The sequence below is a fragment of the Dromaius novaehollandiae genome, chromosome Z (assembly GCF_036370855.1).
Source record: "Dromaius novaehollandiae isolate bDroNov1 chromosome Z, bDroNov1.hap1, whole genome shotgun sequence".
NCBI classification, from domain to species: domain Eukaryota; kingdom Metazoa; phylum Chordata; class Aves; order Casuariiformes; family Dromaiidae; genus Dromaius; species Dromaius novaehollandiae.
This window is the reverse complement of record NC_088132.1, coordinates 63,721,211-63,740,356: the sequence shown is the minus strand read 5'-3', so window position 1 is coordinate 63,740,356 and position 19,146 is coordinate 63,721,211. Positions and strand designations below refer to the sequence as shown.

The following is a 19,146-nucleotide window of genomic DNA, read 5'->3' as shown; positions in this document are numbered from 1 at the left end:
TGAGGGACAAGGACTAGTAGTTTTCTTACTCTTCAGTTTAAAGGAGCTGTGGTTTTGTGTGTGTTGGAGGGGATGGGGAGGAATTTGCAGAAACTGTTTTTCTTCCTCAGATCTGTTGACAGTTTGCACTGCAGAGGTGTCAACAGAAGGAAAAGACAAAAATGTAGAGTTTAAGTTGTCTTTCTCAAATCTATTCCTCTTTCAAGCACTCAGCTCCCAGTAATTTTGTAATTACACAAATCTTCTAGTTTTCAAGAGATAGGAAAAAGAAGTTCCAGACCTGCCAGTACCACTATACAAGCCTTGGCTCCTTCTCTTCTCCATAAATGCCAATCCAAGCCCATAAACCTCCTTCAAACTTTTCAGCCTCTTTATTTATAATAAATAAGAAAAAAAGGACCATTTATGACCATAAATTAAAGAGGCTACTTTTAAGACCAGAAAAGTCCGTATGTGCAGAATTTTACTATACTGTCAATGTTTAAAATAGTCAGAGTTTACCTATGAATTTGATTCTAATGCTTGTTTCTGTAAAATTAGTGTTTGAAACATTGGTTGTAGCAGGTGCAGTCTTCCTGAGTCTGCAGTAAGACTGAAAAGGTGACCTCAAAGCTCCTTTTTTTCATCTTGTTAACAGTGTTGGCCTTGAGTTGGTCATTTGGATTGAAATACTGTGATCTGAGTCCTTCAAAAGAATTGTCCACAGGAAAAATGCCCAAAATGTTGAGGTTATAAATATGGTTATTTGAATTATTGTAGCACTTTTGAATCCTCTTTGTCTAGGAAGACCCAGTTGTGCTATAGGTTATCAACCCCAAAGATCTTAAATGCAAGTAAATAATTAAATGACCCTAATGTTTATTCCCCAGGGTGAGAAAAGAGAACAAAAAATCAGAGGGAGTTTGGAAATGAGATCTCCAGGAAGGGAAAAAGATTAGCTGAGATCTCTAGTAATGATAGTAGTAAGGCACTAAATATGCTGTGGAGCAAGGCTAGAACTTTTTATTTTTAAAACAAAAGTGGTTGAATTAAAAGAATTTGAATCTGGGCAATCCAGTCAATAACCACAGTCAGAATACAAGTATTTCTCTAAACCAAATCTAATAGGTCAGGAGAAAGATGGGGATTGCTCTCTGGTCGGAGGACTGCAGAGGTTGTGCTGACATCATTGAGAAGGCTTAGTGAGGAGAAGGGCAGCACCTTGCGTATTTGGGGCTGTGGGTCAGGAGGGATTGGGCTACCAGCACCCTCCACTGTTTTTTGTCCACCTCTACCTAAGATCCTCGTTGTATGGAGAGACACACACTCACATACAGAGCACAGTTGTTCCACCCTCTCCTTTATTTGACTTCTGAAATTATGGATGGAAAACAAGAAGTCACTTTCATGAATCATTCTAGATAAGCAAGAGAGGCAGAGCATGGAGAAATTTTCATTTTTGGCCTACCTCAGGAGAAGTCAGCCCTAAATTCTGGCAAAGTGCCAGGGAGGTCATTCAATTCCTGCAGCCAAGATCTTTTGTGGAGGTAACTTTAAGTTCCTCTTTGCTTTTTAAACCTGAAGAAACAGCTTTTAGTAACTCTTGCTCTGGGCTAGTTTTGAACCAATAATGTTTTTGTGCAAAGTATTGTGGATTTTTAAAATATTTTTATGCCTCCATACCAATTTAAGATATTTTCTTTAAATAAAAAGCAGGAAAGAGCAGTAAATAGTCAATCAAGATAATTCTGTTCAGATCACCTCCACATGATACAATGTAAAATATTTTTTCCCTATGATTTTATGATGGAGAAGAATACCTGAAACAGTTCCAAACCTGGCCTAATTCTATGTCAAAATGCCAGAATATTTCAAATTAGTATTGTTTCCATCCTGAAGCTAAATTACATGGATCTTTATATTCCATTATACCAGATTCCAAACACTGACGAACCACGATATTAGTTTCCAATACTGTACATTTAAATGGATTTTAGCTTCTTAGTTTGAAGGTATTAGTCTAATTAAATTGTGGCAATTCAATGTCTGCCACTACTAAAGTTAATAAAGCATAAAGAGCCTGAAAACAGACAAAAAATCTATGGCCTATACTATGCATGATTCAAGATGATTCCTTAGGCATATATTTCATTTGGGTTTCACAATTACTTATAAGAAGAAATACCTTTTTTTTTAATTGCAAATTTACATTTACATTTAGAATCCAAGTAGTCAGTCAGAAAATTCTCAGTTATGGATGGGCACTTGAAGGATCATTCTTTGAACCCACTATTTTCAGAACCCAGGAAATACTTTAAAATCTTTTTCTAGTTTCCATTTCTAAGTACCCTGGGCAATGAAGGGAATTTGTTCAACATTGCAGAATAGCATGTAACCCAAGCTCTCCAATTCTTTTTCTCATATACTGTATTTGAAGTGATTTCGTGAAATAGAATAATTTCAGACCACCTTAAGTGAATTACAGAATGCCCCAGAACACTGAGCGACTAGTGGCATCACTGGGTAATGCATTACGTTAACATTAAAGGATGACCTATTTGAATTATTTCCTTGACTTATTGCTACTGGCAGGTTAGTGCACTGGGCTATGCATGTACATATGTACATTTACCAAAATATATTTGAAGATTTGATAAAGGGTGTTTTGATACTCACAACAATATTTATTTTTTCTTGACAATGATGTCATTTCACAGGTCCACCCCTCATACCTGACAAACTTCGTGTGCCAGCTTTCATCTAGTCCTTTAATCCCCACATTTTCACTCAAGAACAGATGCTCCCAAGCTACTTGCTTATGCTGTATTTGCTCTCTTAAGTAGAAAAAATAGAATCACTGCCTGACAAGCAGAGAATAAAATCCAGAACATATAACCTTCTTGTAAGAGAAGTAAGACATTTGCTATACAGAAGAGTGTATGAGTACTTTTCTAATCTAAGCTTCCTATGTGCAGAATTGCAACAGGGGTGATACGTAATCGGGTAAAGCAGGTCAATTAGCGCACTATATAGTGTCTTATTTATGACAGGATCCACCCTGGGAAAGAATTTGAGAACCTCTGTTCTATATACAAGTTCTTATATTACAAGTTCTAAAGCAGCTTTCCCTTCTTGGGCTGAAAGGCCAGGGCTAAGGTGGTGTACTTTGAAATGGGTATTTCTCCTTAAGTCTATTGAACAGCCTCTCATATTTTGCAATAAAAAATAAAAAGTGAGGTGAGGATACAGTGCACTAACCGGAAAGATACAGAAAGGTTTTAGAAAGCATCAAGCCTCTAGGTACCACACATACACATTGCATACAGATAAACTTGAAGCACTTAATTGTGTTTGAATGAGGTGCATTACAATCGTCCACAACCAGTTAGCATCCTACAATAGCATTTAGGGCCTACCATCCACTTTTAAACATCCTAGACTTGAGGTCAGGCAGGGTACTGGCTTACACCAGTCTGAATTTCAGCCATAGAAAGATGATTTGATATTCAAAGAAATTGTAGCAGCTGAAGTAAAGGTTCATGCTTTCTCCGGCACATAAACATTCAAACAAAGAACTGTTTTTGAAGAGACTAAGTATTATAGCTCAAATAATTTTTGTGTTTCAAATACACAGAAACTGTGTGCTTACTGATGTCATTAAAAGTGAGATCTTACTTTGTAAGAGAAAAGGGCTCAACAGTGGTGGTGTATGTGTAGCAGAATGAGGCAAGCCATTGCCTCCCAGGAATAAAATCAATCATTTTCCCTTGAAGAAAATAGACAGCTGGGGAGCTGAATTCTGCTCACTATAGCAAGCATATATCTAACTTCACTGGACTGCCTAGAGTTACATTAATGAATCCATCTGAAGAACTCAATTAGGTTTTGTTGTCTAGACTTGAGAAGTAAATAAATATTACTTAATGCATGGTATTTGATAAAAGGAAAATAATGGTATTTGTACACACTTGCTGCAAGATGAAGCAAGTCAGCAATACCTCCTCTGCTCACTATTTTGGCTTGACATCTGTACCTCGTTTAGTCTGAGCTTTTTTATATTGCCTGCATGCTCTTTGCATTCCACTACTTTGATTGAAACACTGATGGCAACAGAGTTCTGTCTTTCAGCACAGACCTGGCTCAGTTATATGAGGATTAATCCGAATAAACAATTGAACTACTGTTTGCTGCAGTATCAGCAAGCAACAAGCTGTTGCTTGAAGACTACTATGTGTTTATATAGGTCCAGGTGCTACGTAAGCCCAGGCTACAAGTAGACATTCCTCTCCTGTAATTCCCTCTATTTGCATAGGTTAGACAAATAGCATTGCTTTTAATTTAGGACTTATAATTACTGTAATATATGTACTCTTATTAGCAATGGAATTGCACTGATTAGCAAACCAACTGTCAGCTGTCCTCAGATGTTTTAAGCTACTTAATGGAGAAGTAGTTCCATAAAAATTCTTGGACTTAGAAAAAAGTGGTAGTTGTCTAACATTATCAACTTGGTAAAGTAACCCAAAAAAGTTGATACTAAACTAAATCTGCCTTTAATCTTCTCACCTTTTTGTTTTACTTTGCTAGGGTTACCGTTTAACCAAGAGCAGGCAGACACATACAGTAAAGCACAAGAGAAGGGCAGTGTGCTTAATAACCTGGTGATGTGTATGCACAATTCATTTTAGTGTAGAATTGTTGGGATAGTTCAATTCCTTGGTGAATAACAGGAATGCAGGTCCAGTTATCACAGTTACTTTCCACTAATTATCATCCAGAAGGGAGGAGCAGTGTTCAGTCACAGTAAAACATCAATATCAAAGTGTCTTTGAGAGATCCATACTTACTTTGGGTTTATGTTTCTAGCCACTAGTATAATAACCAAGTGTCAAAGCTACAGGCTTACTCAGCAGCAAACCTGAATCAACTGTTGATGAAGCTTGCAATAATTAGAGCATATTGACAGTTGTGACTACTGCTGTGCATAGACTTGGACAGATTGCTCAGTTTTGGAGCCTCAGTCATCTACATCCTGACCTGCATCAGGCTAGCATTATTATTATTTAAGAAAGACGTCATAAACAAAGCAGACCTTCAAAGTTTTTAGTAAAACAAAGCAGGGCATGTTAAGCTGTATTGTAAAGAGAGTGGAGATTGCTGCTTCAGATTTTCCATTTTCTTTATTGCCAACAGATTTATATTTAAAATATCAATGTCCAAAAAAAAAAAAAAAAAAAAAAAAGAAAAAAGAAAAATTGTGTAATAAATACTTCACTTTAGGCTGTAATAAATAAAAAAATTATTAACAAGGAATGCACTTTTCCAGCCACAAGTGTGGGTAGTTTTTGAAAAATAATGAAAAAAAAAGAAAAAAAAAGTATGGCCATAGTTCACAGTTAAGCAGCCAGAAGCTGCTTATTACAGCTATTCCACAACAATGGAGCTCTCCCTTCCCTCCCTTTCCAGATGCGTATTCACAGTTTAACTCCATCAGAAATGCTCCCTTATAGAGCAAGCAGTCATACTCTGCTGAGTTTGAGTCAAAAATATCTTTAACACACACATGAACCAAGGAAAACTATGGTCCGAAGAACTCCTTGTCACACCATTTTAGTCCAACAGTAGGTTTAGGCTTCTGTCTAATAGAAGTGTGCCCAGCACACCATGACAGTCAAGTTTTCGTACCACCACACATCCATCATCAACATACTAGTTGCTCCACCATCTCCACTGTAGATTTCACAGTGAACAAAAGGGTCCTTTTGGTTTAACAGAGTCAGTCCCTTCAGTTACATCTCTGCAGCAGCATGTTCAGAGCATATTCCATTCTATGTTTTAGTTCCAACGAGCATCCAGAAACCAGAAGAGTTGTCAGACGAAACGTTGTGGATATCCTGTCTTCATTAATGTACGTAAGGAGGTACTCCTCACTCTGATTGCAAATGATGATTTTTGTATGATCGTGATAGAAGTTTACCTGCAAAGAGAGAAGAGTTGCTGTTTGTATACTTTCTCCTCTCAGTTTCTGGTGCTTATATTTAGGAGTTGTAAAGAAAAGCCCCAATCTCATTTTGCTCAACATTATTTCAGAAACACTTTCTCAGGTATATGCTATGAACTTACCTGAAACGTGCCATCATTGAAGAGCATCATTAATGCTCTATCAGATTTAAGCCACTGTAAGAGGTAAAGCCTGGGCCTACGAACATCTGTTAGGCTGGGCAGATCTCCTCCCTAGGAAAGGGAACAGATGCTGTGTTTAGCATTCAACTCGCATTTAGTTCAAGTTCCATTTCTACACCTCAAAACGCAGAAGGTGCTGTACTTACATCCATGAGGTTTTCTTCCATGTAGTGAGAGAAGTATTTCAGAACTGTTACTTGGCTAATGAACTGTTCAGGAGCATCTGTGGCTGAGAAGACAGAGCACTGGCCTAGCTCAGCATAGTAGTGGACTGTCCTGTAAGAGAAGAAAGAAAATAAGGATGTTAGAGGGAAGATTCAAGCATTTCAAGTATATACTGCCTTAGGGAATTGTCAGTTTTGTAATCGTTCTGAAGTACCTACTTTTTGTCTGGCAGAAGGCTCATGTGTGCCCCGTTGTTGAAGAGGACACCAACGGTGTGATCTGACAGCTGGTACCCGAAGCCATACTTGTTAGAATAGTCTACCCATTTCGTAACCCACTGGAAGGATGTCGTCAGCTGTTCCTTGGGAATGCTGTCTGCTTCTGGCATGTTCTCTAGACACCCTCGCAATACCCTTGCAACGGTATCAGCAACGCTTCCCATAGTACTGTCTTCCAGGCCTGAAAGAGAAGGACTGTTAGATGGACCAGACCACAAAGACAGCAGGCCCTCATTTATCTAAATCCTTTCTCATCTATCTCATCTTTATCTTAATTGCACTTTTAAGAAATCTAGCCTTCATGGCTTTCCAGTTTTAGTTCTCCCAAAATGCTGGTTATAGAACTTAGTGTCAAAATGGGAGGAAAAAGCAGCTGCTTGTTTCAGGCTTCTAAATCTGAGACACAAAGAATGTAAAAGTGGGGTTTAGAATTAGAGATGTTATGGTAAGTTTTGCTGCACTTACATTCACTGCTGCTGCTGCAGCTTCCCAAAGTTCCTCTGACTATCATCCGAATAGCATCTCCAGCCTGCTTTGTTTCTGATAACATCCCTGGCTTGGCTACTGTTGTGTTAGGAGGCTGGTTCTCCTAGAAGGGACATCAGACAGTTAAGTATCAAATACAGCATAAACCAAGGCTTACACAAAGTTTTGCATACCTCTTCTGGCTATCAACAAGTGATAAATTCCAGGAAAACTGGTATTAATGTTTCCCAGAAAGTCCAAAGAGCTGCTGTTAGACTGAGCTTAGAAAGGTCTTTCCATTCTTTAGATCCTCAATTTGCATCTTACATGCTATTAATCTATCTTTACTCTCCTGCCCTAGAAAAGGAACAGCTGTGTGCAGGCCTGGACACCACCTCATAAGAGTTAAATCTCAGCAATTTATCCAGGAAGAAGTTCTATTTGATCATGAGCTGGAGCCCTGTATTTGGAGTACAGGGAAACAGCACCCAGCAAGCAAGTTTCCACAGATGACAATGGCTTCTAGACAGATATTATAATTACTCAAAAGACAAAATTGATGGTCTCCCTACATAGGCTACCAAACCTTACTGAAGCTTGGTTAAGCCCTCTTAAAGCAACTCTGATAATCATTTAAGCTTGATTATGCTGTGCACAATCCCAGCTGGGATATCCAAGTCAAATATAATTTAATTATAGCTACCCTACCCCACTGTTATTGGATTTGAATTGAACTGCAGTTGCATTTACCTCATCTGTTCTGTGTTTGTGGGGCTGCTGGGTTATCGATGTCTTCTTCAAATCATGCCTGAGCTTGTAAATTTCTTCATCTTCTTTAGCTAATCTATCTGTAATAAAGAGAAAAAAAAGATACTTAATGCTGCATCTGGAAGCACTGTAAGATCCGGCATTACAGCAAACCTAGGAAGCTGGCCGCAAAGTGTATTATCTCCCCCAAAGTATTTTCTTTTAAACCTGCCATAGTCTCCAGGGCAGAAATACAGAGATCAACCTACACAGAGCATATTGTTAGTCTAGTATGTGTTTTTCAGAAGGCCACTATAGCTTGTCTGTATGCCATCAGAAGTATTTCTTTATGCAAGCTGATGTAGGTTGCAGGCTACACTTATCAATAAAGAAGTCAAACTAACCCAGGACAGCTCTGAGATATAAATACAACTGCTCTGTTGCTATCTCACAGCTCTGCATTACTAACATGACAATTATGGCATAAGTTTAAGTGTAGTTATAGACCACCACTTACTGTGCGTGTCAAAGTATCTTGCTTTATCCTTTTTACCACCAAAGAGGGCAGCAGCTGCTTTTTTGAAGAAATTTTTAGCAGGACTTGACAAATGGAAATCAGGAACAGTGTGACAACAGCTAGCAGAAAGTCTATCGGGTGTAAAGCCCTGTGGAAATGAGATTCAGAGACCAATTTTTAGACCACAGGGTGCATTTTTAGAGCAGATATTTTTTCCCAGACAGAATACCAGACAGTACAAACCTGTAAGAAAAAGTCATGTCGAATTATATCATCTAAACTGGGCCTGTCTTCAGGATTTTTTGACAACATGCTAGCTATTAAGTGCTTTGCAGGTGCAAGGAGAGATGAAGGCAGACTGTATCTTGCTTCCCTTATACATCTGTAGGTTTCTTTAAGATTTGTAGTCTCAAATGGTGGTCTTCCCAACAGCATTGTATACCTATTTAAAAGGTGAGGAAACAAATTTTATTTATTTTACATACCCACAACACTTAACTACCACTACCAAGAAGGTTTTGTCCATCTTATAACAAGGAGAATTTCTGCAGTTGGGTTAGACATATTTAAAGGGCTGCAAACTGATGCAGTACTGCATCCCCTTTGAACACTTACAAGCTTAAGCCAGTGACAGCAACATTTCACTTCAAAGGTAGCAAAGTACTTACATTACACAGCCTAAGGCCCAAATATCAGATTCACAGCCGTGCCCTTGTTTGTTGAGGACTTCTGGAGAGAGGTAATTTGGTGTGCCACATATTGTTCTGCAAATCAAAGAGACCACGGAGTTGGTTAGTATCTCAGAGGGGAGAGGGGGGAAAAAAAGAAAAAGAAAAAAAGAAGAAAAAGAGAGAGAGAGAACCTGTTTTTCATAGGGCAGATTTTACTCTCAGTTTAGGAGCCTCTGAGAGCTGAGAGACTCCTAAAGAAGAGTTCTAGGAATGTTAATAGTGGAACCATGTTTCATGGTGTCTTCACGCTGCTGCAACAGCAGACTCATAGCTGCACTATTAGTCAGTCAGACACCCTGCCTCTGGCATATGCTATTATCCAAATGCTCAGAGGAAAGCAGAAGTCACAAAGCACACAACTGTTTTCTAGGAGGGGAAATTCTGATCCCAGAAACAATTTGCTTTTGCTGTGGAACAGATGTCTCTCTCTCTCGTTTCTGAATGAATTTGGTTTCATTTACTACTATCCTTTACAGGTTTTTGATGCTCCTACCTCCTCCTGTGCTCCAGTGGTTCCAGCCTGGCTGCCAAGCCAAAGTCACCGAGTTTCAGTTCCATGTTCTCATTAATGAAGAAGTTACCTAGCAGGAAGAAATTCCAATTAGCCGTTTTCTTGTAAGGTAGGAAAGCATTTGCCACAGGTGCTGAGTCATACTTTGTTCAAAGCCAGAACCTAGCCAGGATTTTTTTTTTTTTTTTTTAAATAAACAGGAATACTTAATGTCATCCCTTAAGCACTCCAATTTTCCACTGTAAAGAGAGACTGAGCTGATTCGATCAATTAAGCTATCACTATACAAGTGTAAAGTGGTACAAAGCTGACAGGGCTGGAAGAATACGTTTTGAAGACAGCGACACAGAACTTACCTAGTTTAAGGTCCCTGTGCAAGATTTCCTGCTCGTGAAGATACTTTAGCCCTGACACAATCTGCCTGAGGTAGTATCGCACTTCTGGTTCTGTCAATACCTTCCTTGCTTTTAAGATGTGAGCCATCGACTGCAGGGGAAAAACAAAGGCACAAATATCAGTGAGCATTTGCAGATACGATTCACCTTAAGCAAAAGTAAATCAATGCATGGAGAAATTATAACTAAAGGAGCCATAAAAAAATACCTTTTACACATTACATATTTAAATTAGTTCCAGATTCCAGGTAAGTAAATACTGGATTTCTCCCAGTTGATGCTCACCCTTCTACTGCAGTATTCCAGAAGAATGTAAATATTCTCTCTGTCTTCAAAGTAGTGATAAAACTGCACGACATGTCTATGATTAAGCATTCTGTGCAGCTCAATCTCTTTATCAATCTGAAGACAGACAAGGGGAGGGGGAGAAAGCGATGTTAGCCTTGTGTCCACAAGGCTGAGCAGACAGCTCTATCACAGCGATCTCAGGGAAAGGGTTGGGCAATCCAGCACACAAAGAGTTGGAGGGAGAATGGAGGAAAAAAAAAAAAGAAGAAAAAAAAGAAGAGTCATTCATGCACACGCACCTTTTCCCTTTGATGAGGTTTTGCTACTCTGCTGTGAGGAATGATTTTTGCAGCATAAACTTTATTTGTTGTCAAATCTGTCATCTCATAACACTTGGCGAATCCACCCTAGAGAGACACACAAAAAAGGCAATTACACCAGGTACGAAAGAAGCGCCACACTTAGTCATTCACCAGCTCATGTATTAGTCAAGTAACTTCCTCTCCACAGGATAGTCGGGCAAAAGACAGGTCCTCGGTTCATCGCCTAGACGATGCCGTGCTGCCTCCCCGCTCCCCCGGTCAAGGCCATTCTTGCGGGCTCGCCCCAGCTAAAGCGCACGACTCCGTCTGCCTCCAGGGCAGAGGCGGAAAGGGGCAGCAAGGGCCGCGGACCGCACCGCGGGCAGGCGGCGGCACCTCGGCAGCGGAGGGGGAAGGCAAGGCGGCCCCCCCGGGGCGAGGCCGGCGGGGGCCCTGCGCGCTGCGGAAGGAGCCGGCGGGGCCCGCGGCCCCGTCCCGCCGCCGCTCCGGCCATTACCTTTCCGAGCACCTTGCCGCGGCAGTAGCGCTTCCCCGTCGTGGGGTCGGTTATAATCCGAGAGACCTCGGCGGCGGGGTGCGAGTGCGGCTGCGGCGGCTCCTCCGCCTTCTTCCTGCGGGACTCGCCGCCGGCGGCTCTGCCCAGCGCCGCCTCGCAACCCTTGGCGCCGCCGCCGCCCGGCGGGTAGGCGATGGTCCGCAGCAGCTCCATGCCCGCCTGCCCGCCTGCCCGCCCGCTCCGACGCTCCCGACGCCGGGCCGCGCCGCCGCTCGCCGCTATATAGCGAGCGGGCGGGACGGCTCCGCCCCGCCGCCGCCGCCCGGCCCCGCCCGGCCCCGCGAGGCGGCCGCGGGGACGCGCCTCCCCTGCGCGCCGCTGGGCGGGCGACACGCGGCGGGGCCTTGCGCGGCCGGGCCGCGGCCCCCGCCGGACTGCCGGTGCGGCGCTGCCGCGGGCGAGGGAGCCCTGCCCGGGGCCACCCGAGCAGGCTGCCATAGGGGAGGGACTGCTTTGTTATTTCTTCTGACTGCTTTTTTATTTTCACGGGCAAGAGCGCCCCCCCCCCCCCGTACCCCACGTGCACCTCAGTAAGCTAACTGACACTTCGAAGGCCTCCCGAGGCGAAGGGCAGCTTCGGCCGCGCAGGGCAGTCGCTGGCTGCTGCGCTACGTTGCACTGTTAAACTCCCAGCACGTCCCGGCCCGAGCGTGCGGGCTGCGGTGCGCGGCGGGTCTCGCCGTGTTTGCTTTGCTGCCCGGACCCTCGGGGCGGCAGAGCCCGCAGTCGCCCCCGCCGGCCCCAGCCCGGCTCCCCCGGCGGGAGGGCAGCGGCTCGCAGCGGGGCCGGCGGCGCGGCCGCCCCGTCCCGGCCCCCGGGGCAGCAGCTCCTGCCGCGGCAGGCTCCCCCCGCGCCAGGCTGCTGCTTTGCAAGCTGAAATTAGAATTTCCGCTCGCTGAGTAAGCCCTCGTGAACACTGAGGGATCCAGAGACCGCGTTTTCAGACGTGCAGCACCTCTGACCTAGCTGCTTGAGTACAGGTGATGTTCAAAAAAGTGCATTTCAAAAATTTTTGAATCCGGAACTGTTCCGCATTTCTTCTTTCCTTCTAAACATGCAAAAATGCAGACTTCATTACTTCCTCAGTTTATTACACTTTCCCGAAATATTGTTTGCATGTTGGTAAGCACTGGGAGTACATTTGCACACTTTCATTGCTGGTTTAAAAAAAAAAAAAGTCTAGTTGACTTAATATATAGGAATCTGAGAACATGTAACTGCATAAATGATTTTAATGCCACTCCCTGAACATTTCCCAGTTCACATCTTAAAACAGTAAAATACTCATTTTAAAACTGTGAACAATAGCATATCCCTTTTATCAATAACAGAAGTGCAGAAATGAACAATATTTCAATTTCCCTTAAAGGAGTATTGCATTATGAAGATGGCAGTGCTTTAGTATCAAATATATTTGATTGTGTATGCTTTGCTTTTATCCATCTCCAGTCATTTACTAGGCATGCACCCCTGCATGCAGGTCTCTAACTTCCTACCTCTCTCTCTCTGCAAAGTTTCATCAATTCATGTTAGTATTATTAGCATAAAGAGGGGGGTAAGCACAAGAAGAGGGAAAAATCAGGATACACAGACTACTCTGTCCTGTACCTACTCTCACCCCTTGCAGGAATCTGATTCCTTACAGCGATCAGCAGGCTAATGTTGTTTCCATCACACTAGTTAACTTTCTCCAAATTAGTATCAGTTACTGAAAAATAAGTTACTTAATGTAAAAGTGATTTCTTGATGCTTTGTTTTATATCACTACATTGCTTTTGTGACCTGTGCTGAAAGGCACCACAGAAAGGGAAAATAGCCAGGACGGATGTACACGATTTCCCTCCACTGGAAAGAAGTGGAAGTGCACGTGGCAAACCACAAATTTAACAAAAATAGGCTTTGTCTGCTGAAAGTTAAGGGGAGATTGTTGAGATTGACCTTAAGAGGATGCAAGCACATGCTCAAAGCTGAGAACACATGAGATGTTTTGCTGAACGAGGTTAAGACTGTTTATTCTTACCTACTTTCCTGTTTTTTAAGCTCCATTCCTGCCAAATTACAAAAAGCCATAAGGCTGCCAGGCTACCTCTGTGCAGTACATTTGGTTAACTCTAGTATTACTTCTACTACTTTGGCACAGGTGGCATTTAGCTAACACTTATTTTGAGGGGCCAAGTTCACCATACCACTACCATACCATGAGAGGTTTTACAAAGACAAAGACATCCCAAGAATAAGAATTTACTCTAAAGAAGTTCCAGTCTTTGAGAGCATTCCTGATCCTGCTGATGAACTGTGTTTCTGCCATTTCTTCTTCATAGTTCCTACTGCGTCTTTCCTGTTCCCTAGTTTTTCCACTATCTTGCAAATTCTGCCATGCATTCTTAGTCCAAAGGCGCACAGCTCATTTTGTGACTTCAGCCATAGGCACAATGTTCAATACTGAAGAGCTTCAGAGTTCTCTAAAAGCCTAAGTGCTGGCACTTACATACTCTTCTTACATGTCTTAAATCCTGTTAGATAGCAATTGGTATTTTGCAATGAAAATATTTCTTCTTTCCTTCGGAAGCCGTTCTTCTGGATAAAATAAACAACATTAAAGCAAGGACTTAAACTGACCCTTTCAAACCTTGCAAGATGAAAGTTATCCTACAGTCTCTCATATTTTCTTCCTAGCTATGCCAACATAGTGCTGAAGTCTACCTGCAGCCTGCCAGTGAAGTCCGTTTCAAAGCTACTTAGGATAGCAAAGCTTTCTAGCCAGGTCAGGATGCAGCACTGCAGTTACCCTGCCAAGAAACAGGGCAAACTTAGCTCAAAACCAGGCTTCAAAAATTCTTGTTCCCTCCACCTCCTCCAAAAAGTAATCCCTTATGCCAGCAACTTCATTTTGAGAGTTTCGTACAACTTTTTTGTATCAGCATGATTATCAGGGGTCTGGGAAGCATGGGCATAGGCCCCTGGCTCAAGTCAGGAAAAGCAGGAATTTGGTAGAGCAGCAAGCGTCCTGACTACAGGCCTGGGGCTGGTTACAGGGGGTGCCACGCTCCAGGCAGAAGCTCCTGGCAAGAGCAGCAATCTGACCCAGGTGTTGAGAAAAGAGGTGTTAAGACTCAAATTTCCAGTAAGCAGTATGGCAAGTCCTGGGCATCTAGCTGCTTGTGTATTACAACAGAGCCTTGGCACTGTGGCTGTCAGGGCCAGGAATTCCCTAGGGCACCCAAGTCCTTATGTGAAATCAGGTGGCCACACTATTTAGGTGGCCCCCAGACTAACACCTGAGCTTCCTTCCTAGGATGCTGCAAATATGCTTTTCCTTCAGCAGGATGCCACTGCCAACCTGACGAGCCCACAGGCAGGTAACTCCCTCCGTGGCTGCCCTGTTCGAAGGGCACTTGGCATTGGGCCCTCCCTTGTCAGAGACGGCTTCCTCTGCTCTCAGCTCTGCAAGGGGCTGCTCTGCAGCCGCGAGGGGGTTAAGGAAGTTAACGATTTTTATTACCAAAGGAAAGAAAAAAAGATTTCCATCTGAGATTTCAAAAAGTTTTTTTGTATTCTGTTTATTTCAGTTTGGGGCTTAAAACTGGCCTATTTTTATTTCATCTGAATCAATTTGCTGTGCTCCTGCAGTTACCCACATCAATAGCCCCAATCCATACTAAGTCCACGTGGCAAACCAAGCTGATGTTTTTGTCAGCCTTCTCCCTCAGGCAGAGCTTGCCTTTACCCATCTGAACTCATCGGTTTATTTTTGCTGTCAAAACGACCGCTTTCCTCCTTCGGGTTAATTTTTATCAGCCCCCCCAGACACACACACTTAGCCTGTCACGGAGTGCCCTCAGCTGGTAAGATGAAGTTATGACAGTGTTCAAAAAAACATTCTACATCAAGGTGGGACAAATTGTTATGACCCCCAAACAGCATTTTGCTGGAATACATAACAAATATGGAGAACAAAAGACACTATGTCTAAAACAGCCTTTATAAAAAGTATGTTATTAAAATCACAGCTTTTACAAAGTGCTTCAGGATCCTTTGTGACATGTCAGAGGATGCAGTAGTTACATCTGAAGGAACTAACCTTATTGCTAACCTTACTGTATTTTACTGACTGACCTAGGCTCATTTCCCCTCTTGCCTTCTGGTTCCCTAACCGGTCCCCTTCATTTCTTCCCTCCAGTTTAACTTAACATTTTCTAGCCAACCAGCTTCACACCAGCCTTCTTCCACCACCCTGTATAGGTCTTATAGACTTTGCTTTTACGTTCCACACCTTCCCCATTCTCTTGCTGCTTTGCTTGCAGTAGTCATCTCAGTCTGTAGCATGTCTAGCAGATAAAGATCAGATAAAGAATAAAAACTTTGGAGTTAAAGACACAGAACAAAACTTTTGATCTGATACTGCCATGCAGCTTATCAGTGTGCCATTCCCCTTGCAGGGTTTTACTGTCACTAGGTTATCCTTACACACAGACAGGGTACCATTTGTAATGCCTCATCCACTCTAACTCACTGCAGAGCTTCTGCAAAGCAGGAAGCTTCTGACATAAATCACTTATTTTCATTCCCTTTTTTGGAAGCTTGAGTTTCCAAAGACTAGAGTTCTTCCACAGTTTCATTTAAAGTGATTCACTTGAAAAGCAGGCAGACTACCAATATATTAAAACAATCATACCAGCGTATAAGACTGTATAAGTGTATATGCTTTCCCAGAAAAATCTCCAGAAAAGAGGGTTTCTAGCCCAACAGTCACATATGCTATGCTAGTTCTTCCATCCTTCTGGGAACATATCAAGGTCTACTCCCATCCCGCAGGCTCTGCATGGATTCCCAGGGCCAGCAGGAAGCCAGGGCTATGGTTGCAGTAGCTATACACTTCCATATTAGGTCCCCAAAGACAAAACTCTTCCCACTTCCTGGATTTTAATGATGAATCTACAAGGTCAGGATGCATGGCCAACTCTGCAGAGACTGAGTATAAGATGATAACTGGAAATAATATAGCTGCAGTCAAGTGTCAAGTCAAGAGTGTCAATGCAAGACCTGCCTTTCTCTTACCCCTCACTACTCTCACATTCTTTTCTCATGCTATATAGGATGAATCTCTCACAGCATGACTTCAGGCACTAGTCCCCACACTCATGAAAGTTCAGTAACGTCTCCCTGTACACGACTTAAGAGTGAAGTCAAACCACATGTTTGCACATGTGGTATTTTGCTCATTTTGTTTCTTACAGCCTAACTTGTTTTTCTTGCACATCTCAGAAACAAAGATACTAGCCTCAAAGTTACACCAGTACTGTAAAGGTAAAGGCTCTAAAGCACCAAGGTTCATCCATTTTGGTTTTTTAAACTTTGCAAGGTTTAGAGTTGAGGGTATGTTTTCACAGATAATACTGCCAGGTACCTCAGTGCCGTCAGCGAAATTTTCTGCCGCCTCCATTTGCCTCCCTTGTCATGCACTGGGTAGAATCAAGAGCGTTGGTCTGTCCATCCATAAAAAACAGTTTAATCTAATGATCACAAACACACTAGAATACCTCATGCACAGCCCTGTAAGACTCATGCCCACTCTGCCTCTTTCTACAGCATGAAGGCTAAGTGCCCACTTAGCCAAAGAATATCTGACCACAATTTAACAAGACATCCTGCCACCCCAGCCACCCATTCAGCCAGCATGCTAACCCACTGGTGATTTTTAGTATGTTTTTGGAGGTGCTTGAGACTTCATGAGACTAGGATTTAAGATACTACATGCCAATGATATAACCATTATGCCCAGAATTAGCCTGCCTCCCATATAAAAAACTGCTAGGTCCATTGTGCAACTTCAATCATGCAAAATGCAATAGGAACAAAGATCTGTGTGATGGTAAAGCATCATGCCCAGTATTTGGCTTCAAACCTGAAGAACAATCAGAGCAGTGTTTTGTGCCCTAAAAGAACTGTCTAGATTCTTTTACTTTTTTGTAGCCCTTCTCAGTGCTCAAATATCTTTAAACATAAAACCTCATTGTTAAAGGAAATAATGCCAAAGGGTAGTCAAAATCCTCTAAACAGAACAAAGTGTTCACTGCTTCAGTTGTTTCCCTTCCTGTTCCCTTTTCTCCCTTCCAATTTCAGTATTCAGCTACCACAGGACAGGAGACAGTTTCCTGCGGATTAAGCCTATGGATAGGAAAGCAGTTTCCTGAATCTGCAAGACAAAAGTCACTGTTACTGGTGCTTGAGTAACACAGACAACACAAAAATAAAGTTATGCAGTATATGAGGTGTATAGGGTGAAGGGCCCATGTTGCAAGGTTATCCATCTCCATGACATTTCTTTCTGCCAGCCACCATAAGTGTTTTTCCATCTACATATTGCCAGCAGCCAGACATGCATAGGCCACTTCCTAGATATTATAAATGTGAAGTACAAGAGAGGGGAGCAAGTATTTAGGAGGTTGAAGGCATCTGTTGCCTTATTTTCTGCAGTTAGGTATGCTTGTGAAACAACGCAGCTACAAACACCTAAGCACTCACGCAGACAGGAGCACAAGAAGTCATTCCTAACCCTCAACAATTGCATATAATGTTGTAGTTCAGCCAGACACCTATGGATGTCTCATGTATGCCAATGTCTAGAGGAAGTGGACAGTTAGAGCCGGAGGTAGAAGAGTTTAGTGGACTACAGAAAAATGAGTTACTGGCTAATTAGATACAAGCCAGGGCTTCCTTTCAGTGTTCCAGGTGCTACGATGGTGTTTGATACCTGAGAGAAGTGCGAGCAGCAGTCCTGAACAGAGCAGGAGGGAAGGACTGCACTGGGTGAGGAAGTGGGCTGAAAGCTGCCACTGTTGGCGGCAAGTGTCTGATGGCATCACCTGCTAGGAAGGGTATCCTGCACTCTTTTGCCCAGTGCAGAAGTCAGAACCCAGTTAACATTTCTTGCCTCTCCTAGATTTTTTTCTACCCATCACTGTAACTCTAAAGCCAGAGGCTTAAAGAAAAAGTTTAGAAGAAAGAGTTGACACTGTACATGTTACCATCAAAGCAGTTGTTCGTCAGGGGCAACCTGACGGTCACATGTTCAGAAACTCTGGGGAAAGCTTCAGGGAATCACCCATTTCCATTAGCCTTTTCTCTCTTACATACAGTAGACACTTTCTAAATATTTCTTGCTTCCATCAGCTCATGGATTAAGGCATAACAACTGCTCTTGGCAACACAAATCATTTTAATCTAGTTTAACATTGATCATATAATCATGGTTGTATTGTTAGAACTAAAGCTTGCCTTCCATTTACTGACAAAGAAAGTTCCATCAAGCAGCCCAAACACTTTAATTCAAGAAGAGAATGCCTATTTTCTTTTATACATAGGCCACTACAGATTTTCCAGGTAATAAGGTACTATTAGTTTATTGAAGTTGCACTCACTCTGACCACTAGTCTGAAAGTATCTCATAAGCACACTCAGTGTACAAAACTAAAAAACCACACAAAACAAAAAATTACCCTTTGATAAAAGGTATGTAGGAAACAGACATATAAAAGTAGGTCTGTTAGGCTTTTTAAGAGCAGAAATGATAGCAGGTAGTGGTTAAAGCAGGATAGATAAAAGATGAACAAAAAGCATGCCCTAAATAGCTAGGTGTGAAAGCGAAAATCCCCACTAGACTTTTCCAGCAACTTGCTTTGATTTTTTCATTCTAGCATGCTTTTTTGACAGAAGCTATTACCAGAATCAGTGACCCAGGAAAAGTAGTTAGGCTGGTGCGGTGCTGGCCTTCTCCTGAGCTTAGCTGTGCACTGCACCAGGGGCTGAAGATCTCAGGCACTAACTGGACATCTGTTAAGCCAATGCCCTCTATAAAGCTCTTCATCAGTACGAAGAAAAACCTCCAGAAAGGTATTTTGCAAGCACAAAAAAGCCATAACCGAGCAAAAACTTGCTGGCCAAATGACAAAATCCATGAGCCAGAAGGACAGATATTACTCTCTGAACATGAAAAATCTCTTTAAAT

At 42.4% G+C, this 19,146-nt stretch overlaps 1 protein-coding gene across 2 annotated transcripts; it reads right to left on the bottom strand.

Moving 5' to 3' along the window:
* Positions 1-5,140: 5,140 nt before the first annotated feature.
* LOC135324617 (serine/threonine-protein kinase PLK2) lies at positions 5,141-11,354 on the bottom strand. 2 transcript variants are annotated; one of them, XM_064501233.1, is made up of 14 exons: positions 11,079-11,354; positions 10,559-10,666; positions 10,257-10,373; positions 9,933-10,062; positions 9,559-9,646; positions 9,003-9,098; positions 8,578-8,776; positions 8,335-8,482; positions 7,821-7,918; positions 7,071-7,194; positions 6,546-6,786; positions 6,309-6,438; positions 6,103-6,213; positions 5,141-5,956 (listed from the first exon to the last, which is right to left on the bottom strand). In XM_064501233.1, the coding sequence occupies exons 1-14, from the start codon at positions 11,289-11,291 to the stop codon at positions 5,765-5,767; spliced, it is 1,995 nt and encodes a 664-aa protein (XP_064357303.1). In that variant the 5' UTR covers positions 11,292-11,354; the 3' UTR covers positions 5,141-5,764. The 2 variants fall into 2 exon arrangements, with proteins under 2 accessions (XP_064357303.1, XP_064357304.1); XM_064501234.1 differs by lacking the exon at positions 10,257-10,373.
* Positions 11,355-19,146: the final 7,792 nt, after the last annotated feature.

Coding starts and splice junctions, on each gene's coding strand:
- LOC135324617 (XM_064501233.1), bottom strand. CDS start 11,291: ATGGAGCTGCTGCGGACCATCGCCTACCCGCCGGGCGGCGGCGGCGCC. Junction 8,483..8,577: donor GACATGACTTTTTCTTACAG/GTTTGTACTGTC, acceptor TCATTTCCACAG/GGCTTTACACCCGATAGACT. Junction 5,957..6,102: donor TCAATGATGGCACGTTTCAG/GTAAGTTCATAG, acceptor CTCTCTTTGCAG/GTAAACTTCTATCACGATCA.